Source organism: Sciurus vulgaris, assembly GCF_902686455.1.
Source record: "Sciurus vulgaris genome assembly, chromosome: 4".
Taxonomy (NCBI): Eukaryota; Metazoa; Chordata; class Mammalia; order Rodentia; family Sciuridae; genus Sciurus; species Sciurus vulgaris.
The window spans coordinates 176371151-176394028 of record NC_136464.1 but is presented as its reverse complement, the minus strand read 5'-3'; the positions used below and the strand labels follow the sequence as shown (position 1 = coordinate 176394028).

The 22878-nt window shown below is 40.2% G+C and overlaps 1 protein-coding gene across 5 annotated transcripts in view; it reads right to left on the bottom strand.

Moving 5' to 3' along the window:
* PCCA (propionyl-CoA carboxylase subunit alpha) overlaps positions 1-22878 on the bottom strand; it is a 369734-nt gene that overhangs the window by 159073 nt on the left and 187783 nt on the right. For all 5 annotated transcript variants that reach the window (XM_079138616.1, XM_079138618.1, XM_079138619.1 and 2 more), the window contains 3 exons: positions 20448-20516; positions 18436-18511; positions 3987-4097 (listed from right to left, as the gene is read on the bottom strand). In XM_079138616.1, the coding sequence (XP_078994742.1) occupies positions 3987-4097; positions 18436-18511; positions 20448-20516 (256 nt within the window). The remainder of the gene's footprint in view (positions 1-3986; positions 4098-18435; positions 18512-20447; positions 20517-22878) is intronic.

Genomic DNA, 22878 nt, shown 5'->3' with positions numbered 1-22878 from the left:
GATTAACCCCTTCACCGCTCTGACTGTGGGCAGCGAGCCCAGGCATCCGCCTCCCGAGCAGGCAACTCTGAAACCGAGCCGCACCTGTCCTCAGGAGCTCCCCAGGTGGGTACCCCACTTCCTTTCCACGTTAGCGGCTCTCGTGCCAAAGCTTTAGGTAGTGGTTTGATGGTAAATGTTTAACAACCCACTGGGTGGGGGTCCGGTGGGCAGCATCTGCTAATTCCCCGGCAGGGAACACTCCTTCGTGGTCGACTGCAAACGACCGCACACCTGAAAGCAGATGCGCGTGCGGAGAGGCACACAAGACTCCACAGCCACCTGGCCACCCAGCACCAGGTGACTCCTCGACAGGAGCTGCAGCAGTCAACAGGCTGACTCTGTGCAAGGCGCCCTCATTCCCTGTATAGGAACCGGCCTCGCCTCCACCTCAAGACCTGGTTGCTCGCTGACCTGCACGGGGCTCCTTCTGTCCTGAGCGTGTCGGTGCTTTCTGTGCTTGCTCCTCTTGTGATGTCAGCTCCTTGATGAAGGGAAACAGTACTGTCCCCCTTGGACTTCCTCCTGGAGCCTGCACTCAGCATTTGCTGAATGACTTTAATGACCATCCAAACAGCATCAGTGGGGAAGAGAGAAGCATGATTCATCCTACGCTTTCTATGTTGAATTCAATTTTTACCAAAAATCTGTATAGCTTTTCTCAAGAAAAAATATAATTCTGATAATTTCTTTTGATGGGGCTTCAGGTCAAAGTATAGCAAAGTAATAGAGAACTAAATTCAAAGAGTTTATTACATGGCAATTAAAATTATGCTTCTTAAAATATTTTCTTCATTTCCTTTTGATTTCAGAACCAAAATATCTTATTCTTCATTTTCCTTGTATTCAGAATCAAAGAAAAATAGCTTTTCAACATCAGAATGTAAAGAGTGGACCAGAATAACTTCTTGTGTACCCTTTATTTTTACAGGCAATAATTTGCAAGTTCAAATTTAAGAACAGTAAAACTGTCATAGTTCACAAACAGATCTGGGAAAGTAAACTCATATAACAGAAAATTTTAAAGCAGTCATAAAGACAGACACTTGCCTATGAACAGTGCCCAGGAGAGCAGGCCAGATGGGAAGCAGATGGGTAAGCCCAAAGGGACAAAGTGACCCTGCCTCAAGCATGTTGAGAGGTTCCTGGATTAACTTCAGTTGCCACTTCCTGCTGTCTCTTTCAGGCACATCTATCAAATAGTCAAAGATGATAGTTTAATTTATCTAAGACTTGCTCTGAGGTTAAAATAGGTAAGGAAAGAGAGAGCAATCTGAAGGAGAATAAGAGACGGTAGCCATTCAGAGAGGAACGAACTGACCAGCAAACCGTAGGTGGGAGTGAAACAGGAGGCATCGGAATGGCAGACACAGGTGTGCATGCCTAGAGTCCTCAGAGGCAAGACGACACGCAGCGGCCCGATGGAAATGTCTGGTGATTTATGAATCTGAAGCTGAGCATGCTGAAAGAGCCCTCAAGCTGGGAATGAAAATCCTAGGATTCGGTTGGGATGTGGCTCAGTAGTGGAGGGTAGCAAGTTCAAGGCCCCAGCATGGATGGATGGATGAATGAATTATGGAATGAACGAAAGAATGAATGAGAGAGGAAGAAAGGAAGAGGGAGCAGGGGAGAGGGAGGGAGGGAGGGAGGGAGGGAGGGAGGGAGGGAGGGAGGGAGGGAGGGAGAGAGGGAAAAAGAAAAGGAAAGAAAATCCTAGGATCCATTCCTGGCTTCCTTATTTTTCTGGTCATTAGCATTATCAATTTCTTTGAGTTTTTATTTCCTCTCATAGAAAATGAAGGCTGAACTTAAATAACTGCAAAAGGTTCTTCTAACACTTGAGACAATTAAAAATATTATAATCCTTTCTTATATGAGCTAAGAGACAAAATTGTGGAATCTTTGATGATAATTCCTTACCAAAAAAGAAATGTAAAGTATTATACATAGTAAACTGTAATATATAAGTTTTTAGTAAATTTCTGAGATCCAAAGGGATACCCTTATCTAGAGAATGTGAAACATTTTCTATTGTTGCTAAATGTACGATACATAGTCATCAACACTAATTAGAAGTTTCAAATGCCTCATTTTCTTCTATGTGATATTTTATCATATATATATATATATATATACTCTCATATGTGAATGTGTATATACATGTAAATACCCATACATGTGTATGTTTGTTCTAAAGGTTCTCTAAAGTGCTTGTTTTCTCCTTCTGCCCACCATTTCCAATCATTTCACCTTCAAAGATGAATTAGATCGGCAGACACAGGGAAGTCCTGAGTCCATCTCACAACTTACTAGAACTTTTAATTAAAACTTCAGTAAGCACAAGAGGCCAAACCGGTAGAATCAAAACAGAGTGAACTGACTATCTGGATACATGTATGGATAATTAAAAATATCCAAAGTAATCCTTTCATCAAAGCTACCAATAAGATTCTTTTAATTAATTCAACCACTGTTTTCTTAATGTCTACCATGGTCTGTTGCTACGGACATGGCAAGAAGCAATGACCTAAGTGGTTCCTGACCTCATGACACCAACAGACTTTAATGAAATCATTACATTAGAATAAAACTGTAATCATGTTAAGGATACATTTTATTTTGTATTCTTTCAAATTCAGAAGTTTTTAAGAACTGATGAATCCCTGGATTTTAAGAACCCAAATAAAAGAATTTCTTCATTTCCCTTGGTACTAATGATAAAACTCTAGTACTAATGTTTTAAAAGAACATTGGGGTATGTTTCTTAGGAAAACTCCATATTGTAAATTCTAAATTAAAAATTGTTTAGTAAATGCACTTAAAAGCTCAACTATGTGAGTCTATGTCTAGCTCCTAACATGACTATGTAAGTCATTTTATATACTAAAACACTTTAAATGGAAGACTATCTAACCTTCATACACCCCATCACCACCAGAAATTCACGTAGAGGCTTCTGGCTCTCGCCTTGTATCTTTTCCATGTTGGTTTCTTAATAACACTTTAACCATGTCTTCAATGCTCACCAAAGGGTTCCCTGTTTCTCATTTTTCCTTCTTGTCAAACTTTTTTTTTTAATTACTTGGAAACACTCACTGACAACTGCCCAGGGCTAAATATTACATTCCACTAATTTCTTTTTTTTTTTTTTTTTTTTTTTTTTTTTTTTTTTCTTTTTTTTTTTTTGAGGTTCTGGGGATCGAACCCAGGGCCTTGTGCTCGAAAGGCAAGCACTCTACAAACTGAGCTAGATCCCTAGACCCTCACTCATTTCTTTATTCAAAACTTCATTTTCAGGCTAAAAATCATCATCTTCTTAGCCATTGTCTTTTTTTTTTGATACCAGGGATGGAACCCAGGTATTCACATACATACATACAGTGGTGTTTTTCCACTGAGTCACATCCCCAGCCCGTTTTATTTTTTATTTTGAGACAGGGCCTCGCTTGGTTTCTTAGAGCCTTGCTCAGGTGCTGAGGCTGACTTAGGACCTGCGACACACCCGGCTCAGATTCCCGAGCTCCTGGGATTACAAGCATGTTCTATCACACCCAGCCAACATTGTCATTTTCACCAATAGGACTAGCATCTGGCTTTCTGAAAATGTCAGGGCTGTTTTTCATAAAGATATACATGATCACTAAAAAAGGGTTCCTATACATATCCATTTTAGAAAGTCAGGTAGGGCAATGATCTACTGACATGCTTTACATTTCACGCAAATTCTTCGCTCAACAAAATTGCAGATTATTATATTCAAGTGTCACACCTGAATACTCAAAATCATGTCACTAGTCTAGAACATTCCAAATATGATAATAAAGTATAATATAAGCCAAAGGCTACAATTTCAAAATAGAAAAATTATATATGACAATAAAACATGAAAATAATGACTTTAAGTAACAAAAGTCTTTGAGTAAGTAAAATATTTCAATCATACAAACCTTTAAAGCCATCTGGATACACATCAGAGAGAAATTTAGTACTGATGTCTCCTTTTACAAAGCGTGAGTTGATTATCACCTCTCGAAGTAACGCAATATTATGTGTAACACCTAAAAATAAAATGACATAAGGTTGAATTGCAGAACAATGAGTCACTGAAAAACCTAATTCGTGTAACTTTAAGAAATTTGTCATCAGTGTCCAATGATCTAGCAAGAACCATGCAAGAGTACTTCTCTCTTTGACTTTCAAATACCAGCAAACACCCGAACGTGAAGTAGCATTAAAACACCCACAGTAAACTTAAGAAGCTTGTTATTGATGATTCAATGGGGAAATAATGTCTTTCCTATAAATGACACTAGAACAACTAGATATCCTCTGGGGGATAGAAGGTAAGAAAATGAATCTCACTCTAATTCACACCAGAGACAAAAATTAACTCAAAATGGATCACAAACAAAAATGTGTCTTAAGAGTCTACAACTATTTTAAGATTTATAAAAGAAAGAAAAATTTTGTTACCTTGGGGTAAGGAAACAGAGTCTTATTCCACAAAAAAATATGAACCATAAAAATATCAACAATTGTATTTCATCTCAATTTAAAGTTTGCTGGGCACACTGGTGCATACCTGCAATCCCAGCAACTCAAGAGTTTGAGGGAGAAGGATTGCAAGTTTGAAGCCAGCCTCAGCAACTTATTGAGACCCTCTCTCAAAATAAAAAATAAAAAGGGCTTGGGATGTGGCTCAGTGGTAAAGTGCCCCAGGTTCAATTCCCAGTACCAAAAAGCAAATAAATAAAAATAAAATATTTAAAGTCTGCTCTTCAAAAGATAGTTTAAAAAGTGAACTGCAAATCATAGACTGAGAAAAAATATTCATAACACTACATGTTAGGCAAGAAACATCTGGAATGTATAAAGAACATATTTTACAACACATCTATAAGACAACAAACAAGTTTAAAAAGAAAAATGGGCAAAAGATCCGAACAGTCTGCAAAATGCTCAATAAGCACAGCAAAAGGTTCAGCACTATTACTGTCGAAGAAATAAGAGATACCACTACACAACGATTTACACGGCTAAAAATTAAATCACCGATGCTGGTGAGGACATGGAACAATCATAATTGCCACACCTGGAGGTGGCCGTATAAAATGGCATACCCGTTTTGAAACACTTTGGCAGTTTCTGAAAAAGTTAAACATACTCCTAAATACTTCCAAGTTCAATAAAAATATGTTCATACACAAAGGTTAACACCAGCTTTACTTGCAATAATTAAAACTTGGAAAAAGCCCTAAATGCCCATCAATAAATAAATGAATAGATTAACATAATGTAGTTTTCTACTCAGCAATAAAAAGAGATGAGTCATCAACATACAAAACAACATGGATAAATCTCAGAATAATTATACCAAATTAAAGAGGCCAGACCAAAAATAATGCATACAGGATAAATTACTATGAACAAATCTGAGAAAATGCAAACCAAACTATAGCGACAGGAAGCAGGTCATGTGGTCACACCAGAACAGGGAGGTGGATTACTCAGACCCTGAGGAAGCTTCTGGTGATGACAGGAATTTCAGCACCTAGTCACAATGGTTCCATGGCTGTACACATCTATGTCAGTGCTCATCAAAAACTGAATATTTAAAATGTCAGAATTTCATTCTATGTCAAAACCACCTCCCTGAGTGTGTGGGGAAGGGAACAGAAAAAAAAAAAAAAACAAAAAAAAACCTGAGCCTAGCAGATGATGACCATTTCAAAGTAAAATTAAAATAGGGAACTGCCACAAGCCAAAGACAAATGGTGTCTGGGAGTCCTGTGACTCAGAGGGCTTTACGAAGAGAACACTTGACTGGGTCATCTGATTGCAAGGGCCTTAGGAGAAGCTCACAAAGTCTGAAACCCTCAGTCTGGGGCCAAGGCAGCCAGCATCTGCCTCTGGGTCTTAACAGTGTTGATCTTCTGTGCAAATAAGTCTAGATTTGTCAACATTACTCCTTACCTACTGTTCATGTGGCAATCAAACCGAGAGTGCACAGTAGGATAGCTGATTCAGAAACTTTTAGTAGCCAGTTATGGAATGAGAAAACCACAAAGAAACACAAGATGCCTTAAAGGTAAGAAAATGGTGGTCCAAAGAAGCTGAATAATGTAAATTTAATGATTACAAATCACAATAGCAACAGACAGAACACTAGTTTTCTCCAAGGAGATATATGGGTAGGGGAATGAGGTAGGAGGGCAACTTCCTTTTTACGTATCTTTGGCACCTTCTGAATTTTGCATGATGATTGCATTATTTATTCAGAATAATTATAAAAAATTATAATAACAATATATGTAAAAATTTTTGAAAGTATAGAAGTATATTGAGACATACTGCTAGCTACCTAAAACCTTTTTCCTGTTCCCACAGAAATCGAGATTTATCTGAGCAAAAGACCCAGACACAGCCTGTATTTTCCCACCTAGCTTGCGGCCAGGACTGAAACTAACGCCCTGACAAGGGGACGCAAGCTGAAGTGATGTGGTCCACACCTGCTGCACCTGCTTATAAAAAAAAAAAAATTGTTTGCTGGTCTTCCTTTCATTCTCTCTTCTTGTGGAATTCCTGGTGTGGTGGGAACTCAGCTTTGTCAAGGAGAATGAAGCACAGCCACAAGGTGGGGGTGTTGAAAGACCTCCTGAAGCTGCCCTGCCCCGCTGGCATGGATCAGAAGACTATTACATGAAAGCTGATGCATTTTTACTTTTTACACCAGTGTATTTAGAAACCTTATCACAGCAGATTACCCGGTGCCCTAATGCATGTACATGGGGCAGAAGAGCATATCTTTTTCTATGACTTCCCATCTCTAAGCTTATCAATATTAGTAGCTTACTACATCCTTCGGGCATTTTTCTATACATCTCTTTATATTAGATTATATGAGGGCTGGGGTTGTAGCTCAGTGGTAGAGCCCTTGCCTAGCATGTGTGAGGTACTAGGTTTGATTCTCAGCACCCCATAAAAATAAATAAAATAAAGGTATTGAGTTCATCTACAACTAAAAAAAAAAAGTAAAAAAAAAAAAAAATAGATCATATGAGCAACTATGTGAAAAATTCTGAGCATCTGTGCCTGTCTCAGAAGATGCACTGTGCTCTTATTTTATAAAAGTCAATTCCCAAACTATCTGAATTACCTTAAAATATTTAGAGAAATTTCCAGAATTTAACTATTAATGGTATTCCTTCAGCTATACAAATATGCCATCTTTGTTCTCCTCCTCCTCTTTGTCCTTCTCATCTTCCTCTCCTCTAGCCATGGAAGAAGTTACCATACACAGATGATGGTCCTAATAAATACCTTTTATAGCACATGCCAGGAGAAATGCACCACTCTCCAACCTTGCTCTGTGGGCGATGCCAGCTCACTCACAAGGCTTCTGTCTCTCAGGGCTTTCTTTCTTCTCGATGGGGAAAGGACACACAAAAATTATTACATGCCTGAGACATGGGAGTACCAGACTCCTCTAAGAGCTTTCATAAATAAGTGTTTTTATAAGGAAAGTATTAGAAGGTAGAAGAAACTTCTGATGGCACCAACATTGAAAAAAGGTGACATTTACCTGTATTATAGGCAGCATTTATATCAGTAAAAGTGAAGCTCAGCCAAAGCAGAATGCTGGGATGCTTAGAAAGACAAAGTGGGGAGGTGAGGACTCTTGAAAGATGTCAGGCTATTGAAGGGAAATTAATCCACTGCCATGTTTTATAAGCAGACAAAACCAAAGTAGTTCTGAAGAAGAAAAGGGATCTCGCTTGGTGGAGTCGTTACCTATGCACATGAATGACAGCTGCAGAGTTCCAGAGGAGGATCACATTTGTGACTTAACACATTTTCCTGTCTGGAAACAAAAACAAAGATGCAGAAGGATGCTGCAGGTAGCGGAGGTCTGGATGATGTCAGGGAGGAACTTTGGTGCTTCAGGGATTTTCACTATTGTGAAAAGCAAATGGTCACCACCAGCTACTTCTGTGGGAACACTGAAAGATGCCCTTGCCCAAGAGTAGGAGAGAAGGGAGCCAAATGAAGCCAAGGGCTAATGGGGCATTCAGGGTCTGACAGGACAGGCAAAGATGTCACTGCCCCTTCTAAGCAAGAGGATGGCTGAGGCTGGGGGGATATGACCAGGTTCAGACATCCCAGCACCACTCAGGCTATGAGATGGGAAAGGGCCTGCAGCTGGCAGGAGAGAAGATGGGAAACGGGATTCGCTCTCAACCACATAATGAAAGAGGGCCAGGCTGTGGTCCATGGCTAGGGTGTGGACAATGCAGATGGAGAAAAAGAGCTGGACCAGACAGAGGCGCAGGAGGCAGACAGGGCTCAGTGCCTTCGCTGGGGTGGACAGTGGGGAGATGAGCCAAGCACAACACCCAGAGTTTGACTGAAGTTGCCCTGTGCAGGCCAGGGATGTGCTGCAGGCGATGAGGCGATTCCTTCTGGGCAAGATGAATTTGAGATGCCTGCAAGACGACCGCTGGATGATGTCTAAACGGCGACTGGAGGAGCAGCGCGCTAGAAGGCAGGCTGGTCTAGTCACGCAGCCGCCACTCAAAGCAGTGAAACCGCCAAGACGAACGGTGCAGAATGAAGGCAGCACTATGCAAACTATTCATATCTTATAATACCAGAAGTCTTAGGGAAAACAAGACCCTAAGGGAGGGACAGGAAAGGATGAAAGTTGGAAGGCCAAGGTTCAGGGGAATTTAATTTCCAAAAAAAAAAGATGGTTCTTAGGTACAAATTAACAATTCAGAATATTTCAACTTACAAGCTTTTGTACAGAAGAGGAGATAAGTTAGCAAGGCAGTCTAACTCTCAGGATTTTTGTTCCTCTCTCCCCCAGATAAACAAAAATAATACTGCTGTCTTATATATTTAATATTTCATACTTAACTCCACTGTCTTTTCTTTTACAGCTTCATACAGGTATAAATTTTCTAGCTCTGTATGGGGCCAATGCCAAACATTTGGAACCAAACCCTGCCTTCAGTAAAAGACAACACAACTTCCAGAAACAGTTAATAACTTGAACAAAGATTATTTTCTGATGCCCAGTGGTGACTTTTTAACTAATGATATCCAAAAAAATTAAAATGTGTGCAGTCTTATGGGATAAATATGTTATAATTTCATTCCACATTCAAATCTGAAAGAGGTGTTGATTTTAGAAAATATGACTCAAAAGAATTACAAGCAAATACTAATTTACATTTTTCATATCAAGTACACAAATGAAGCATGGACTTTTTAAAATCCTTCAACTTGAATAGTAAATACAGCATGAAAATATATGCTTTTATCTCACTAAACGATGTTGTGAGAATAAAATTAAAACATAAAAATATCTTTTCTTGGGCTGGGGTTGTGGCTCAGTGGTAGAGTGCTTACCTGGTGTGTGTGAGGCACTGGGTTCAATTCTCAGCACCACATACGAATAAATGAAAAAAATAAAGGTCCATCCACATCGAAAAATAAATAATATTAAAATCTTTTCTTTAATATTCTCTGAATAATGAATATTATAAATAAATAATATTCTCTGAAGAAAATATTATCTTTTACTATGCAAAAATCAATAATTACCTGTTTTCCCCCAAGGATTACATGGTGAAACAATGGCTAATGGCAGAAATTTTCTAAACACTACTATACATTAATTAATTAAAGTCAAAATGGGATTAATCAGAAAATTATTTTATACCTTAAAGTTCAAGATAACAGAGCAATCACTGAACTATTACATGGTATTCCATATATTTGAAAGTTCCCATTTTGTACTTAGTTTACTTTCTTCACATGTCCCAGGAAAGAGTGTCATTTGAACAGTTCCTTGTTCAAAAGTAAGTGGACAGTAGAGGTATTATTTGAGAGTTACTTTACAACCTCAATGATATTATTAATCACATACTCATAAAAATTATGACTGGGAGTTTTAGGTTGGGAATTGAGGATGACCTCTGCCAGAGTTCACCAGGTCCCATCTGCATGGGAAATCATGACCAGCCTGGAGAGAGGCCCCAGAGCAGCCTTCTCCTGACTGCCTGCTGCTTCCAAAACACTGGCCAGACATTAGCTGTGCACACTGCCAGGATCAAACAGAGGCCAAAGGCACTGCTCATTTCATGGGGACTTAGTAATGAACTTTAACCAAGTTACATTTTTGCTCTAAAGTTTCTCTATTTTAACAAAAGCTGAAAATCAGCTTAGGAAAAAGAATCATATTTGAATAATTAAGCAATTACCAAAACAAGACAGTAAATTGTTCTTCCTTATCTGTCCTTCATGAAACAATTTTTCTAACCCATCAATCTTTTAGCATTATTCAGATGAATAAATAAAAATCAAAAGGGCATCTCTGCTTTTATTCCTGAAGTATGAGCTGAAGGGAACAGGGGAAGCTCCTCCGCCCAACATTTTAAAACTTATTCTTGAATAAACTTGGAATTTTAGAAAATTTGCAAAATAGTACAGGTTCTCCAGCTGAGAACATTATTTATTTCCACATTTAAATAAATGTGAACATTTATTAAATAGTAAGAACATTATTTAAACCCACATTATTTGCTTTATCATTAATGTTCTCTCTGCATGTATAGACCACACACACTATTTTCCTTTCTAAACAGTTGAAAGTAAATTGCAGACAAGATGTCAGCTTAACCCTAAATATGTCACTGTACATTTCCTAAAAGGAAAGTAAGTCTCTGTAACCACACTACAGTGCTCAAGATCAGAAAAGTATACATTGATAATGATATCATTATCCAATCTATAGCCTTGATTCAAAATCCACTAAAATGTCCCACTCATGACCTTCACGACAAGAAAAGCATTTTCCTGGTCCAGGATCCAGCCCAGGGCCACCTTCCCCTCTGCTGCCCTGCGTCTTTTGCTTGCTTTGATCTGAACAAGCTGCTCCAGTTCCCTTTGTGTTTCGTGACCTTGACATTTTGAGGAGCAGAAGCCATTTGTTTTGCAGACTGTCTTTCAGGTGGGTTTGTCTGATGTTTCCTCGGGATTACATTCAGGCTGGGCATTTGTGGCAAAAATATCACGCAAGTTGTACTCTTGTCAGCATCGTAGGAGAGGCCTGTGATGCCAGCTCATCCGTCACTGGTGAGGTTGATGGGACTGCTTGGCTAGGTGGCTAGCACAGAGCAAAGAGTGTGACTTCCCCTTGTGATTAATAAGTCATCTTACAGAGGGATATCAAGAAAATATCCAAATACCCATTTCTCATATTTTCACCATTAATTTTTGCATCTACTGATGGTTCTGACTGAAACATCTGGTGTTTACCAGATGGTGATTTTTCTATAATTACTAATGAGCAAAAAACCTACTGGGAGAACTGTCTTGTCCCCAGATTACCCGCCTTCTCTGTTAGTATCGACTCATGGACTCATTCTGTTCCAGGGACTACAGTCCCCTCCTAGCACTATTTAGCACTATTTATTGGCCAATGGGAGCCCCTGCAAGCTGGTTCTCATGTCCTTTTGACAGATCATCATTTTTTGAGCATTTGTTTACTTTCTTACACAAGATGTTTCTAGCTCATCTCATATTCTTGCTGAAATTTGCCCCTGTATCAGGAAGCCCTGGTTTCAAAACACCCTGAACTACAGACAACCACCCACAGCAAGAATTGTCTGCTCCAAACTGTCAATACTGCCAAGGGTGAGAAGCCCCAAGCTTTTCAAGCTTCACACACACACACACACACACACCATGCCTTTATATATGGATCAGTCTATGTGAAAACTCAGGGGTCACACGACCCCCAGTTTCAAGCCACCACCCCACAGGCCATTCTACTCCTATGCCTTCTCCAACAGAGAAGAACTTGGTACTTACTATCCAGGATACATGTGTTTATTTCCTCAATCCCAGAATATGCATGAATTTTTTTTTCAGAACAGCTAATGCATCAACTATGAAAAACAAACCTAACCTACTAACCAGAATTTAATATTTGTATATACATATTTTCTTCTCAGTCTGAGGATATATAGAGTTAAAATCCTGTTACAAGTATTTGGGTTCACCTTTTTCTTTCCTCTTCCCTTCAGCATGATTATATTATTCATGTGAAATCAGTTTTGGTCTGTATTCTGTTTTGACTTCTCCCTAAGAATGTTGATTCATTCAGAAATATTAACATGGTTCTAGAAGTCGGAATCACATAAAAAGTCTCTCCTCTTCAGCATATTTGCCTGGTCTCCCATCCCCAATCATTCCCATCATCTCCCTCTGACCTTGGGTGTATATGATTATGTGTTTCCACAAATAAGCAGACATATGCATGTATCTGATTCCTGTTTTCTCCTCGTTCCTTCAGTAAGAGAAATGCTGCCCTTGAGCTTAGTGTATCAACCACCTTGATATCAACCACCTCGTCCCATCTTTCCTAGGTGTGGCCATGGCACTAAATGCCAATAAGATGGGAACAAAAGTGAAGCTGCCCTTTGTAGGCCCTTCCCTGAAGGCAAGTGGGCATGAATCCCCTGTTGTCTTCCTGCTAGAACTTGACAACAGACAGAAAAGCATCCATTCGGGACCCCAAAAATGAAACCGCCAGCTCTGAATGTAGAAGTCCCCCTGCCAGTCCTTGACACCCGCCTTTCTATACTGTTACAGGAGGGAAGACGTCCACTCTCTCTTTCCTCAGTCATTTTCTTTTCCCCAGTTCTCTTTGTTACAACTGTTCAGACTACAGCCTGACCACAAAGTCCTGGGGTGGGGAGATGACGGTGCTGCCCAGGCAATGAAAGTGACTGGGGTGAGGGTGAAAGGAAGCGTGGCCGAGACCGCAGAGGCCTCGCCGCAGTGAACGCACCGAGGCCAGCGCAAAGACTGATGAGTCTGAAGCAGACAAGTGACTTGGGGCCTTAGTTCCAGGCCCCTGGTACGGAGTCCACGAAACCCTTGAAACTGTCTGAATGAGAAGGACGAGAGGAGCATCATTTGTTATTCATAATAAGCTATTTTCAGCCACACCTGAGCTTATGCCGATGAATAACCCAAGGGATGGGGGCTGGGAGCCAGAGGAGCCGTCAGCCTAACCACCTACCCACCCAAGCCTAGGGCTGGAGATGGACTTAATCACCAGTGGCCAGTAGGAACAATCACCCTGTCCATAAAGCGTCCATAAAACCCTACACTGCGGGACAGGATTTGCAGAGCTTCCAGGCTGAAGAACACAGGACATGCTGGGGGCGTGGCAGGGCCCTGGAGGCACGGAAGCTCCAAAGCCCACCTCCACCCTGTCTAGCATCTCTTCCGTCTGGCTGCTCCCAAGTCGTATCTTCTGTAATAAACCAGTAACAGAAAACCAAGGGCTTCCCTGAGTTCTGTAGCCACAGCAGGTTCAGTGCCCCAATCTAAGATGCTTGGATTCAAAGGGGTTTCAGATTTTCAGAGTTTTTCAGATTTTGTAATATTTGTATAGACTTTACCTGTCGAACGTCCCTAATCTAAAAGCCTGAAACCAAATGCTCCGAAATTCAAAGCTTTCTTCTGAGGGTTCATACTCAATCCACGTCACAAACTATCAAGACTGAGGGAGGTTGCGAGAATCCCCAACTCACGGCCAGTCAGTGAGAATTACAGATGGCAACTGGGCCTCTCACTGGGCACGTGAAGTGGGAGCTCTCATGGGACTGAGTACCTGACCAACTCCAGATAGGCAGTGTCAGACTGAAGTGAGTTGTTGGGCACCCGGTGGTGCTGGCAGAGAACTGAACTGCATGGTTTGTGGGGAGACTCCACACATTTGGTATCAGAAGGGAAAAAAATGTGTTTTATGTATGACAATCAGTTGATCCTTGAAAAGCGTAGTTCTGTCTATACTGAATAGTAGACTGGTATAGCTAGGAAAAGAGTATTTACAGGAAGTCCCTTTAGGAAGCTCTTGCACTAGACCCAATATCCATGAGAACAGCATGGCAGAAGAACCAAAGAAAAGTAAATAGCACCAAAGTTATTTAGATTGTGTCGAGAGGCAGTCTCTCTGAAAGCCTTTGAAGACCACGTTTCTACAAGCACTTCAGCGACTGCATCCATCACCACCAGTACAAGCTCCCCTGGCCATCCCTTCTCCTCAGCTGACCCAGCTGCCTCCAGGGCCCCTAAACACGCCCTCTCTCTTTTCCAAGCCACTGCAGTCTATCTGCCAAGACTGCTGCGCCATGATCAGTCAGGTCCACTGTACGCTTGGTATCTTTGTGGAACATTCCGTCAAAGTCCTCTCCTCACCTAAACCTCCTGCCTTCAAGGACCTCATGCTCTAACAACCCTTTCATACCTCCTGTGAGCCACGAAACCTCTAGAACATTCCTCTTCGAATCCTTGGAGAAACGTTTGCTAATCTTGAGGCTTATTTTATCTGACTATAAAATATTCTCCAAGTCCTTTTCGTCTATCAACAGCCTTGCCACAACGCCAAATCTGTAAAAAATCTGTCACTTACATTCTTTCTTCCAACACCAACTCATGCCATCCTGTGCAGATGGCCCATGCAACCCCCCACCTCTCTGATCTTTGAACCTCATCTCAAATAATTTGGCCATCTACTCTAGCCACGGAGGCCCATGTCATATGCCGATACCTCCTAACCCTCAATAACTGCACCATACACAAGTTAGCGACTCAAAGAACACTGGGTTCTGACTACAACGCCATCCTCCCGGCTCGCTCCTGAGTGCCTCCACTGAACCAGTGCTGACACCACCCATCAAGAGGGGACATTCTACAGGTCACCTGCCCCGGACTCCTCAAAAATGCTAGTGAAATGAAATACAAAAGAGGGCAAGAGAATAAGAGCACACAATCAAAGGTATTGTGCAAACTCTGGACCATGAACGGGGTTCAAAAGCAAACAGAACTCAGACTTGGAGAGACAACTGTGGACTTGCACAGTGCGGCAGTGGTATTACTGGAGGTTGTGGACTTCCTGTGCGGTTATGATAATGGCACTGCGGTCTGTGGAAACGTGTCCTACCCTTCGGCTGCCCTGGGAAGTATTCAGGAGTGACGTCATGCTGTTTGTAAGCTTCTCTCAAATAGAACAGAAAGAAAACAGGAAAGGAAGGAGGGAGGAACTGAGGGAGGAAGAGAGGATGAAGGAGGGAAGGGCAACAAAGGGGAAAGAGGAGCAGAGCAAATGTCAAAGCCTAACACTGGGTGAAGCCGGGGGAAGAGCAGGACCGCGGCACACGGCTCACTGGGCTTCTCTCGAGGCTTAAAAATATCTAAAATAAAGAAGCCTCGGTACACAAGATAACCCCTTGACAAAAACTTTGAGCTTAGTAAAATTCCACCTGATATGTACACATCCCTTTCCCTGTGTTCATCCAAACTAATGAAAAATAGTTTCGGCTAAGAAGGGACTTGGTAGAGAGCGCGCTAAACAAGGCCCAGGGATTCCTCTGCCACTCCAACAGCACGTGCGCGGCTTCCCGTCACCAGCCACAGCAAGGCGGCGTGCTCATTCAAGCAGCGGGCCGCCAGGGCACACCGGGGTCGTGCAGCCTTGTGGGACCGTCAATGCGCTTTGGAACATCATCTCGCAGTCTGGCCGGTCCACTCCACGGGAAAGAGTCCCAAAAGTTAAGTGGCTGGCTCAAAAGGTTGGCATTTTATTTTAAAATCTCGTTTCACATTCTCTTCCCCGAAGACCACAGCAAGCAGTTACCTTTCTCTGTGCGTGTGCTCTGCGTACCAGGGGTGCTAGATGCTCCCTGAAATCAGGACAGCACCACTCCTCCCACCATCGACCCTGTGCCAGGCACTGCTCAGCACCAGTAACACACAATTAAACACGACAAGCACCACCGTGCCCGCGCTCCTAATGTTCTTATGGCATAATCCGACAGTGGGGCCATTAATTGCACGATTAATACTCTCATTACACGGACGGTAAATGCTTCCGAGAAGTGTTGGGACGCTTCTGAGAGTGAGAACCCCAGCACGACACACCAGGAATGACCCGACATGGGCTTTCAATATTATGTATCTACGGCGTGATGAACTTCACATCCCGATGATACTGCAATTTATAACATATGGTTTTTAAAATGTGGTTTCGTAACTGTGGTGAAAGAGAGAGAAGGGATGGGACTGAGGTTGATGGAGAACACCGGTCAGGAGAGTCACGCCCTTCACATGCCTGATCTCCCCTAACCCCCGCCACAAAGGACAGGGCAGGGACTGTCTCTCCATTGAGACAAGGTAATAGGTCAAAAAATCACACTGTTACTTCATGTGTGACAGCATGTGATGGACCCCAGTCTCCCGGCTTCTCTCCACCGTATCACTCCAGGCAAAAATTTCAGACTAAGCTTAGAAAAATATATCTGCACAATAAAACACACTTCTACACATGATCCGTGTAAAGTTAGGAGGATAAGGGACGCCACCTTGGTATTTAAGTCTCTTAACTTACATGCCATTGTATGTGCTCTACCAGTTTAATGGACATGTGACAACAAAATGTTCTTACTCGAACTGACTCTTATTCAAGATTTTACCATGTGAGCTTGTTGCAATAAAACCTAAATTAACCAAATTCTAATGATTCAACAACCACAATAAAAAATTCAAAGATAAAGGTGGGGGAGCCCCTGCAGAAGCCATGAAAGTCCTCCAGGAACAAGCTTCCCAAGCAAGTCATTCATATCCACGGCTACACAGTTACACACACACACACACACACACACACACACACAATGTGTGTTCCAAGCATGTCCTAATGTCCTTCTGGGGAAAAATTACTTCTGTAGGAATACAGACACACAGCCCTGGGCCTATAAAACCAATGCATAAAGAAAAAAAAAAAATTTGCTGCTTAAAATAGGAGAACACAGTGAAGTTATGCATAAGTAAATAGTCTAAAATCAAGGCTAAAAAAGTAAGTATGGAATAAACTAGGAAAAATATGAAAAGGAATTTATAAATTTTAGATACAAATTTTAGATTTGCAAATTTTCATATGTGAAATCTCACATTTTCCTTTGTCTGATAAGGAAGAATCACTAACACAGGAGACCAGATAAAAACACCATTACATGTTGACAAGCAGGAAGGAAAGAAGGTAATGCTCACAGGGAGAGGAGAGAAGAAGTCTGTTCTGATCTAACAAAGGAAAAATTGGAAGAGAAAAAAAAGAGGAAAAGTGGACTGCATGGCTTAATTGTCACCAGAAGAAAATGAACTGGGAAATGTAGATGTGCTGAAAAAAATGGGTCATGAAATTGACTACTGGACAGTTGTACAAACTGTTCACTGCACAGGGAACTGGGTCAAGGGGGCAAAGCAAAGACTCGACGTGCTTGTTGCTAGGCCGGACTTCCTGTCGAACCCTGAGCATTTTTTCTATTCCACACAAAGCCTGGGTCCACTTGCCAAGCCTCAAAACCCAAAAGCTGTACCCACTTGAGGGGAGATTTTCTGAAATCTGCACGAGTGCTTCATTTGGCCTTGAGGAAGGCCGGCAGTCAGACCCGCCACCAGTCCAACCCGCGACTCCCCAATGGAGTCTCCCAGCCCCATCCAGCCTTTCCTCTGGAATGTTCTTAGGTCCCCTCACTACTTGTTCAAAATTCAAAGTTGCTTAATATTTTCTCCTTTCCATTTGGTGTTAAAATCCATTATTCCACAGTTGATAACAATTTATGTTGGGCTAAAATAATTTATGTATTACTAATAGAAAATTTCTAATAAAATTTAGAATATGATTTACTCCCCAAAAGGGGTTAAGTGTAACTTTGAGTGAATTATTTAAATGCGAGTGCTGCTCCTAATTCAGTCACTCTCATGGTTCACAGGATCTCATGCTGTTAGGCGTTACAAATATCAGCTATGTACATGGGGAACAAAACTGCACCTCCTATAAAACAGTCTCCCCTCAGGCTGTAACAGAAGCAAAGAGCTGTCCTCTCTACCCCCAACTCTGCCAAATGTAAGTCACTATGCTTACATCTCCATACACTTTCAAGTTTCCTACTTCAAAAAACAAACAAAAACTCCACAGACAATATAGCAGAACTGTTACCAAACTGCACTGGCCAATGGTTCTTTGTGCTACAGGTTTTCACTTTACATACAGCAGTGACTACAAAATAGGACATGCTCATTTAGGAAAGGTTACAAATCACAAGTTCATTAAACAACTTATTATGCATGTGTAACATATAGGACTGTCAAAGAAAAGGAAGTGTGTCTGTATGTCAGTTGAATTAATACAAGCTTTTCTGATTTCTACTTAAACGCATAGTGAGCAACCGCTTCATGGAATTGCTAATTAGTAAACCTTTAAGCTGTTTTCTAGAACTAGACACCCCATGTAGGAACAGGGCCACAAAGTTTTCCTTTTACCTCGAATAACGTAATTATCCAGTGCCTGCTCCATCCTCTTCAGTGCTTCAGTTCTATCAGAGCCATAGGCGATCAGCTAAAAGCAAACAAGCAGAGACAACATTTATAGCTACCTACATGAAAAACGATTCAATCTAGGAACACGAAAAATGTTTCATAACAGACTTTCCAAGATACCTTTTGAAACTTCACAGTGGTTCAGTTTTTAATATAAAATGTGCCAGTTAAGATTTTTTGAGTAAATAATTCTTAGAATCTAGCCATTTCAGACTTTTACATTTCATTTTCATGGTAAAGGGCTATTTGGAAAAACAATAATAACAAAAAACAAGCAAAAACTTTAAAAAGAAATAACATTAAATGTGGAACTGGGTAAGACTTTTTTATTTCCCTATTTTTCTGTGGTTTCCAACTTTGATACACTGAACAGGTAACATAAGCCACCAAAAAAGTACATAAACTTTTAAATACAAAAAATGAAAGAAAAAAGTCTATTTCTATTATTTTTCACACATAATAGGACAATGAAGCAAAGGGCACAGGCATGAGAAAAACAGAAAGGCCTTCCTGCTCTACAGAATTCTGTGTCTATTTAAATGTATCTTATATAAATTAATAAATGAGAACTTAACTATTCATTAAGTATTTTTCTGGTGGTTACATTAGTCATTCTATAGATTGGAATTACTTTGGAAAATATTGTAAAGTCTACAATATTAAACCAGCTTGAAAATTAATTCACAAGCCATTATTCTGAAAAGTATACATCTAAAAATGAAATCTCAGCTACTTAAAAATTCATTTATGATTTTTATGTATTTTTATGTTTTAATTTTTATTTATTTATTTATCTATGTATCAGACAAAACTGGCTTAGAGGTTTAATTAGATCAATAGGGTCGATCTGATGGGGATATATTTTTATTCTTTAATTAAATTAGGTTTCTCTAATAAACAAAAGAGCTAAGGTTCACTTTAACATTATTAGTGTAAAAACAAAGTAAAAAATAAAATTAAAAAGTTTAGTTTGTTTACTACAACTACGTTAAAAGTACACTTGGGGGGAAAACCACTTATGAAACAGAGTTTGATAAAAAAATAAATAAATAAAGAGATCATTCCTCAATGTAGATTTAATATTTTTGAGAACACAGGATTTTCAAATAAAATACACAGTTTTAACTGGTGCAATATTTTAGATACTATAAAGTCTTAAGATTTCAAACATTAAAAAATTTAAGTAATGCTAATTATTCAGTCTAGAAGGTTAAACTTAGAAAAGACAAGTAGACAAAACCACATATTATATTCTTGTATAATATGTATTGGGCAGGGGGTGTAGTTCAGAGGTAGAGCATTTGCCTGGCACACAGGAGGCCCTGGGTTTCATCTCCAGAACCACAAGGGTGGGGGGGAGAGGAAAATCAGAAACTTAATCATGTCAATAATTAATTGACTTAAGTCACTTAAGTGACTATTAATTTGCGAAGAAAAATTGAGTAAGTTAAAAGTACTCTGAACAAACATTGCCTATCAGTCCAACTTATTGTTATCACCTAATACTCATACTTTTATCTTAGGCCATTTTCTCAAATTGCCAAAAAACGACAACTTAATTCCTTCCTGTGCTATGAGGTGGCTGGTGGCCCCTGGTGGATGTTTTCCAGTGTGCGTACTGGTGGAGGTGGATGATATACTTGGAGAGGATAGAGTATTGCAAATGACTGGGTTTTTTTTTTGTTTGTTTTTTGCTTTGTTTTGTTTTGTTTTTTGGTGATGCTGGGGATTTGAACCCAGGGCCTTGTGCTTATGAGGCAAGTACTCTACCAACTGAGCTATATCCCCAACCCCCTGAAAGTGGTCTTGAAATAAGAGAAGAAATCCTCGGTTTCCATTTTACATCAGTATAATTGTTTAATTATAGTAAATGACTCAGGTAAAGGCCCTATGTCAGACTTTTTAATTAAATATGCACATTGTTCAGAAGAAAACCATGAAGAAATGGAACTAACTTTTGAAATCATAGGATCGTAATAAATGCTGATATCACTTCCTGGTTGGATGCCACTGTCAACCCGGACCTGGGAGAGAGAGAGAAAAATAAAAGTGACTTCATATTGGGCAGATTTTTTTTAAAACCACAAATTAAATTTCCTTGGAGAAACTAGATAGTTTCAATCTCAAGTAACATTCCAATTCCTGGACATTAGAAAAACAACCAGAAAATGCAGACACCAGCCCATCTTGATCTGCTCACATACCCTACATCATAAACACTCTGTTACCAAAGGAAGGAACCAGGAGTGAAAGGGGGGAAACCTTATACACCCCTGCACCAGTGCCCCTGGATGCTCTGCAGCTCTCTGCTGGTGGGGACCATGCCCCTTCTCAGGGGACTCCCGCCTGACCCCCAGGGCCCGCTGCCTCCCCTCCGCGAGGGAAACGGCCTGGCCTTTCATGTCCGCAGCACTTTCCTTTCTGCCGCACCCTCTCAGCTGTAAAACGCTATTTTCTGTTACTGTTGGTCCCCTGAGGCCTTCGTGTTTACACAGCTTTTCCCATGGCTTTGCTTTGTGAGGACACAGCCCCAATTAGAGTTCTGATTTTGCGATTTTCATGGGGGGAGAAATAGCACAAGTTCCAAATACGCTTTTGAAGAGCCAGATGCTGTTAACCAGCCAGCAAGTTAGTTAGGACATCACTGATCCTTGTTTTCATCTCCCAGTTTGATATCAGCAGTAAGGCACGGAGGTTAGCCATGTAAAACTTTCAAAATGAGCAGTTGCTGAGGACAGAATAGTTATTAAATTATTGTGACCAAGTTTTGGAATCTGAGGTATTTAAAAGCTAATCAAAATACTGAAGCCTGTCAGGCATATCCTAGGGGTCTTGAGGATAGAGGAATTTAATCGAAGCTCCTGGAACAGCAGGACTTTGATGCCCAACATTGTACAGGGGTGGGCAGAGAAGAGCGGAAGCGCCCGCTCATCACCTGTGGGAAGAAGCTGGCCTCATAAACAGCAGCTCATCTGTCTGCAGCAAGGCAGGGAAAGGTCAACGCAGCGGCTGTTAGGCCTTTAATATTTTAATTTAGGCAGTTATCAAGGGACCACATGTAGAACCTCTTGTCTAGGATAGCCACATGAGGGTAAGATGATGGCTTTATTACACAGTGACATCAAAAGATAAGCCATAGTTTCATCTCTTAAAAAAAAAAAAAAAAAAAAAAAAGACCACAATATTCTCCCTGTAAGGTTTTAAGAGAACATTATGTCCAGAGGGCTTTATTTCCAAATTTGCAAACACAAACAAAAATACAGATATTTCTATTCACATTTATACATGAAAATCTTTAAATGAAAGCCACTCAGCATATGTACAAAACATACTTGGCCTTCGATTGTCTGGAAACATAGTTTAGAACATAAACTAAATTCTATCACATTCCTGGTGTTAATTAAAAAAAAAAACAACAACTAGAAAAAATTAATAGGGTGGCTTTGAAAGCAGAGGATACCAACCTACACGCCCCCACATTGAGGTAGCAAGACCATCAGGTTACAACTGAAAACATGACTGTGCGTCAGTTTTTTTCACTTTAATACCAAAAAGTTAAAGAGCTAACTTTGTCATCGTGTCACACGTAAAACCATAGCATACTTACTAATGAGACTCAGATCCGTAGAAGTTCTAAAACTTTTGACTTTAAATATATCCTATCACTGCTACATAAACTGCTACAAAGCTAATGGGAAATTTTGATGTTCATCTCACTGGTAAAATAACAGACAATAAAATATTTATTACATCTTCCTGTAGTTCATAACTTAAAATTTTAATTACCTTGAATAATACCATCCTAAAAGTTAAGTGACCCAAGGCTCCTAGATACATATGTCTCTCTCATTTACTAAAATTATGATCATAGAAAATACACCATTTTAATTTTAAAACATGGGGTAAAAATCAAAATGTGTGATTAACACATGTAAGCAAATTGACATTTCCAATTTGAAATTGTAACAAAGCATGAAACCCCTATCCTATAATTAACTGTTTATAAAGTTTTTCCAAAAACTAATTTCTAACAATTAAGAGTCAAATCAAGTGCTCATTCCTCCAAGGAAACAAAAGTCATATAAATTTGCAGTGAATGCTTCAGGAACAAAATCAAACAGAAATTAAACCAAATTTTCTGAGCAGAACAAAACTGCGGTCTGAAAATAAATTTACAAAATATGATTATCAAGAATTAGAAAGGAATCTTCATCTTTGCCATATTGATAAATTTCAGGTTTAAAGATGCAAGTGAAAAGTACACACCGTAAGTCAACTCTTAAGTATGTAGGCTTGTGACCAAAAACGGTGAGAGCAAACATGGTTCTCAAGTTAAACTGACTGATTTAGTTTTAATAAGGCAAGGAGGGAAAACCAACTACGCCC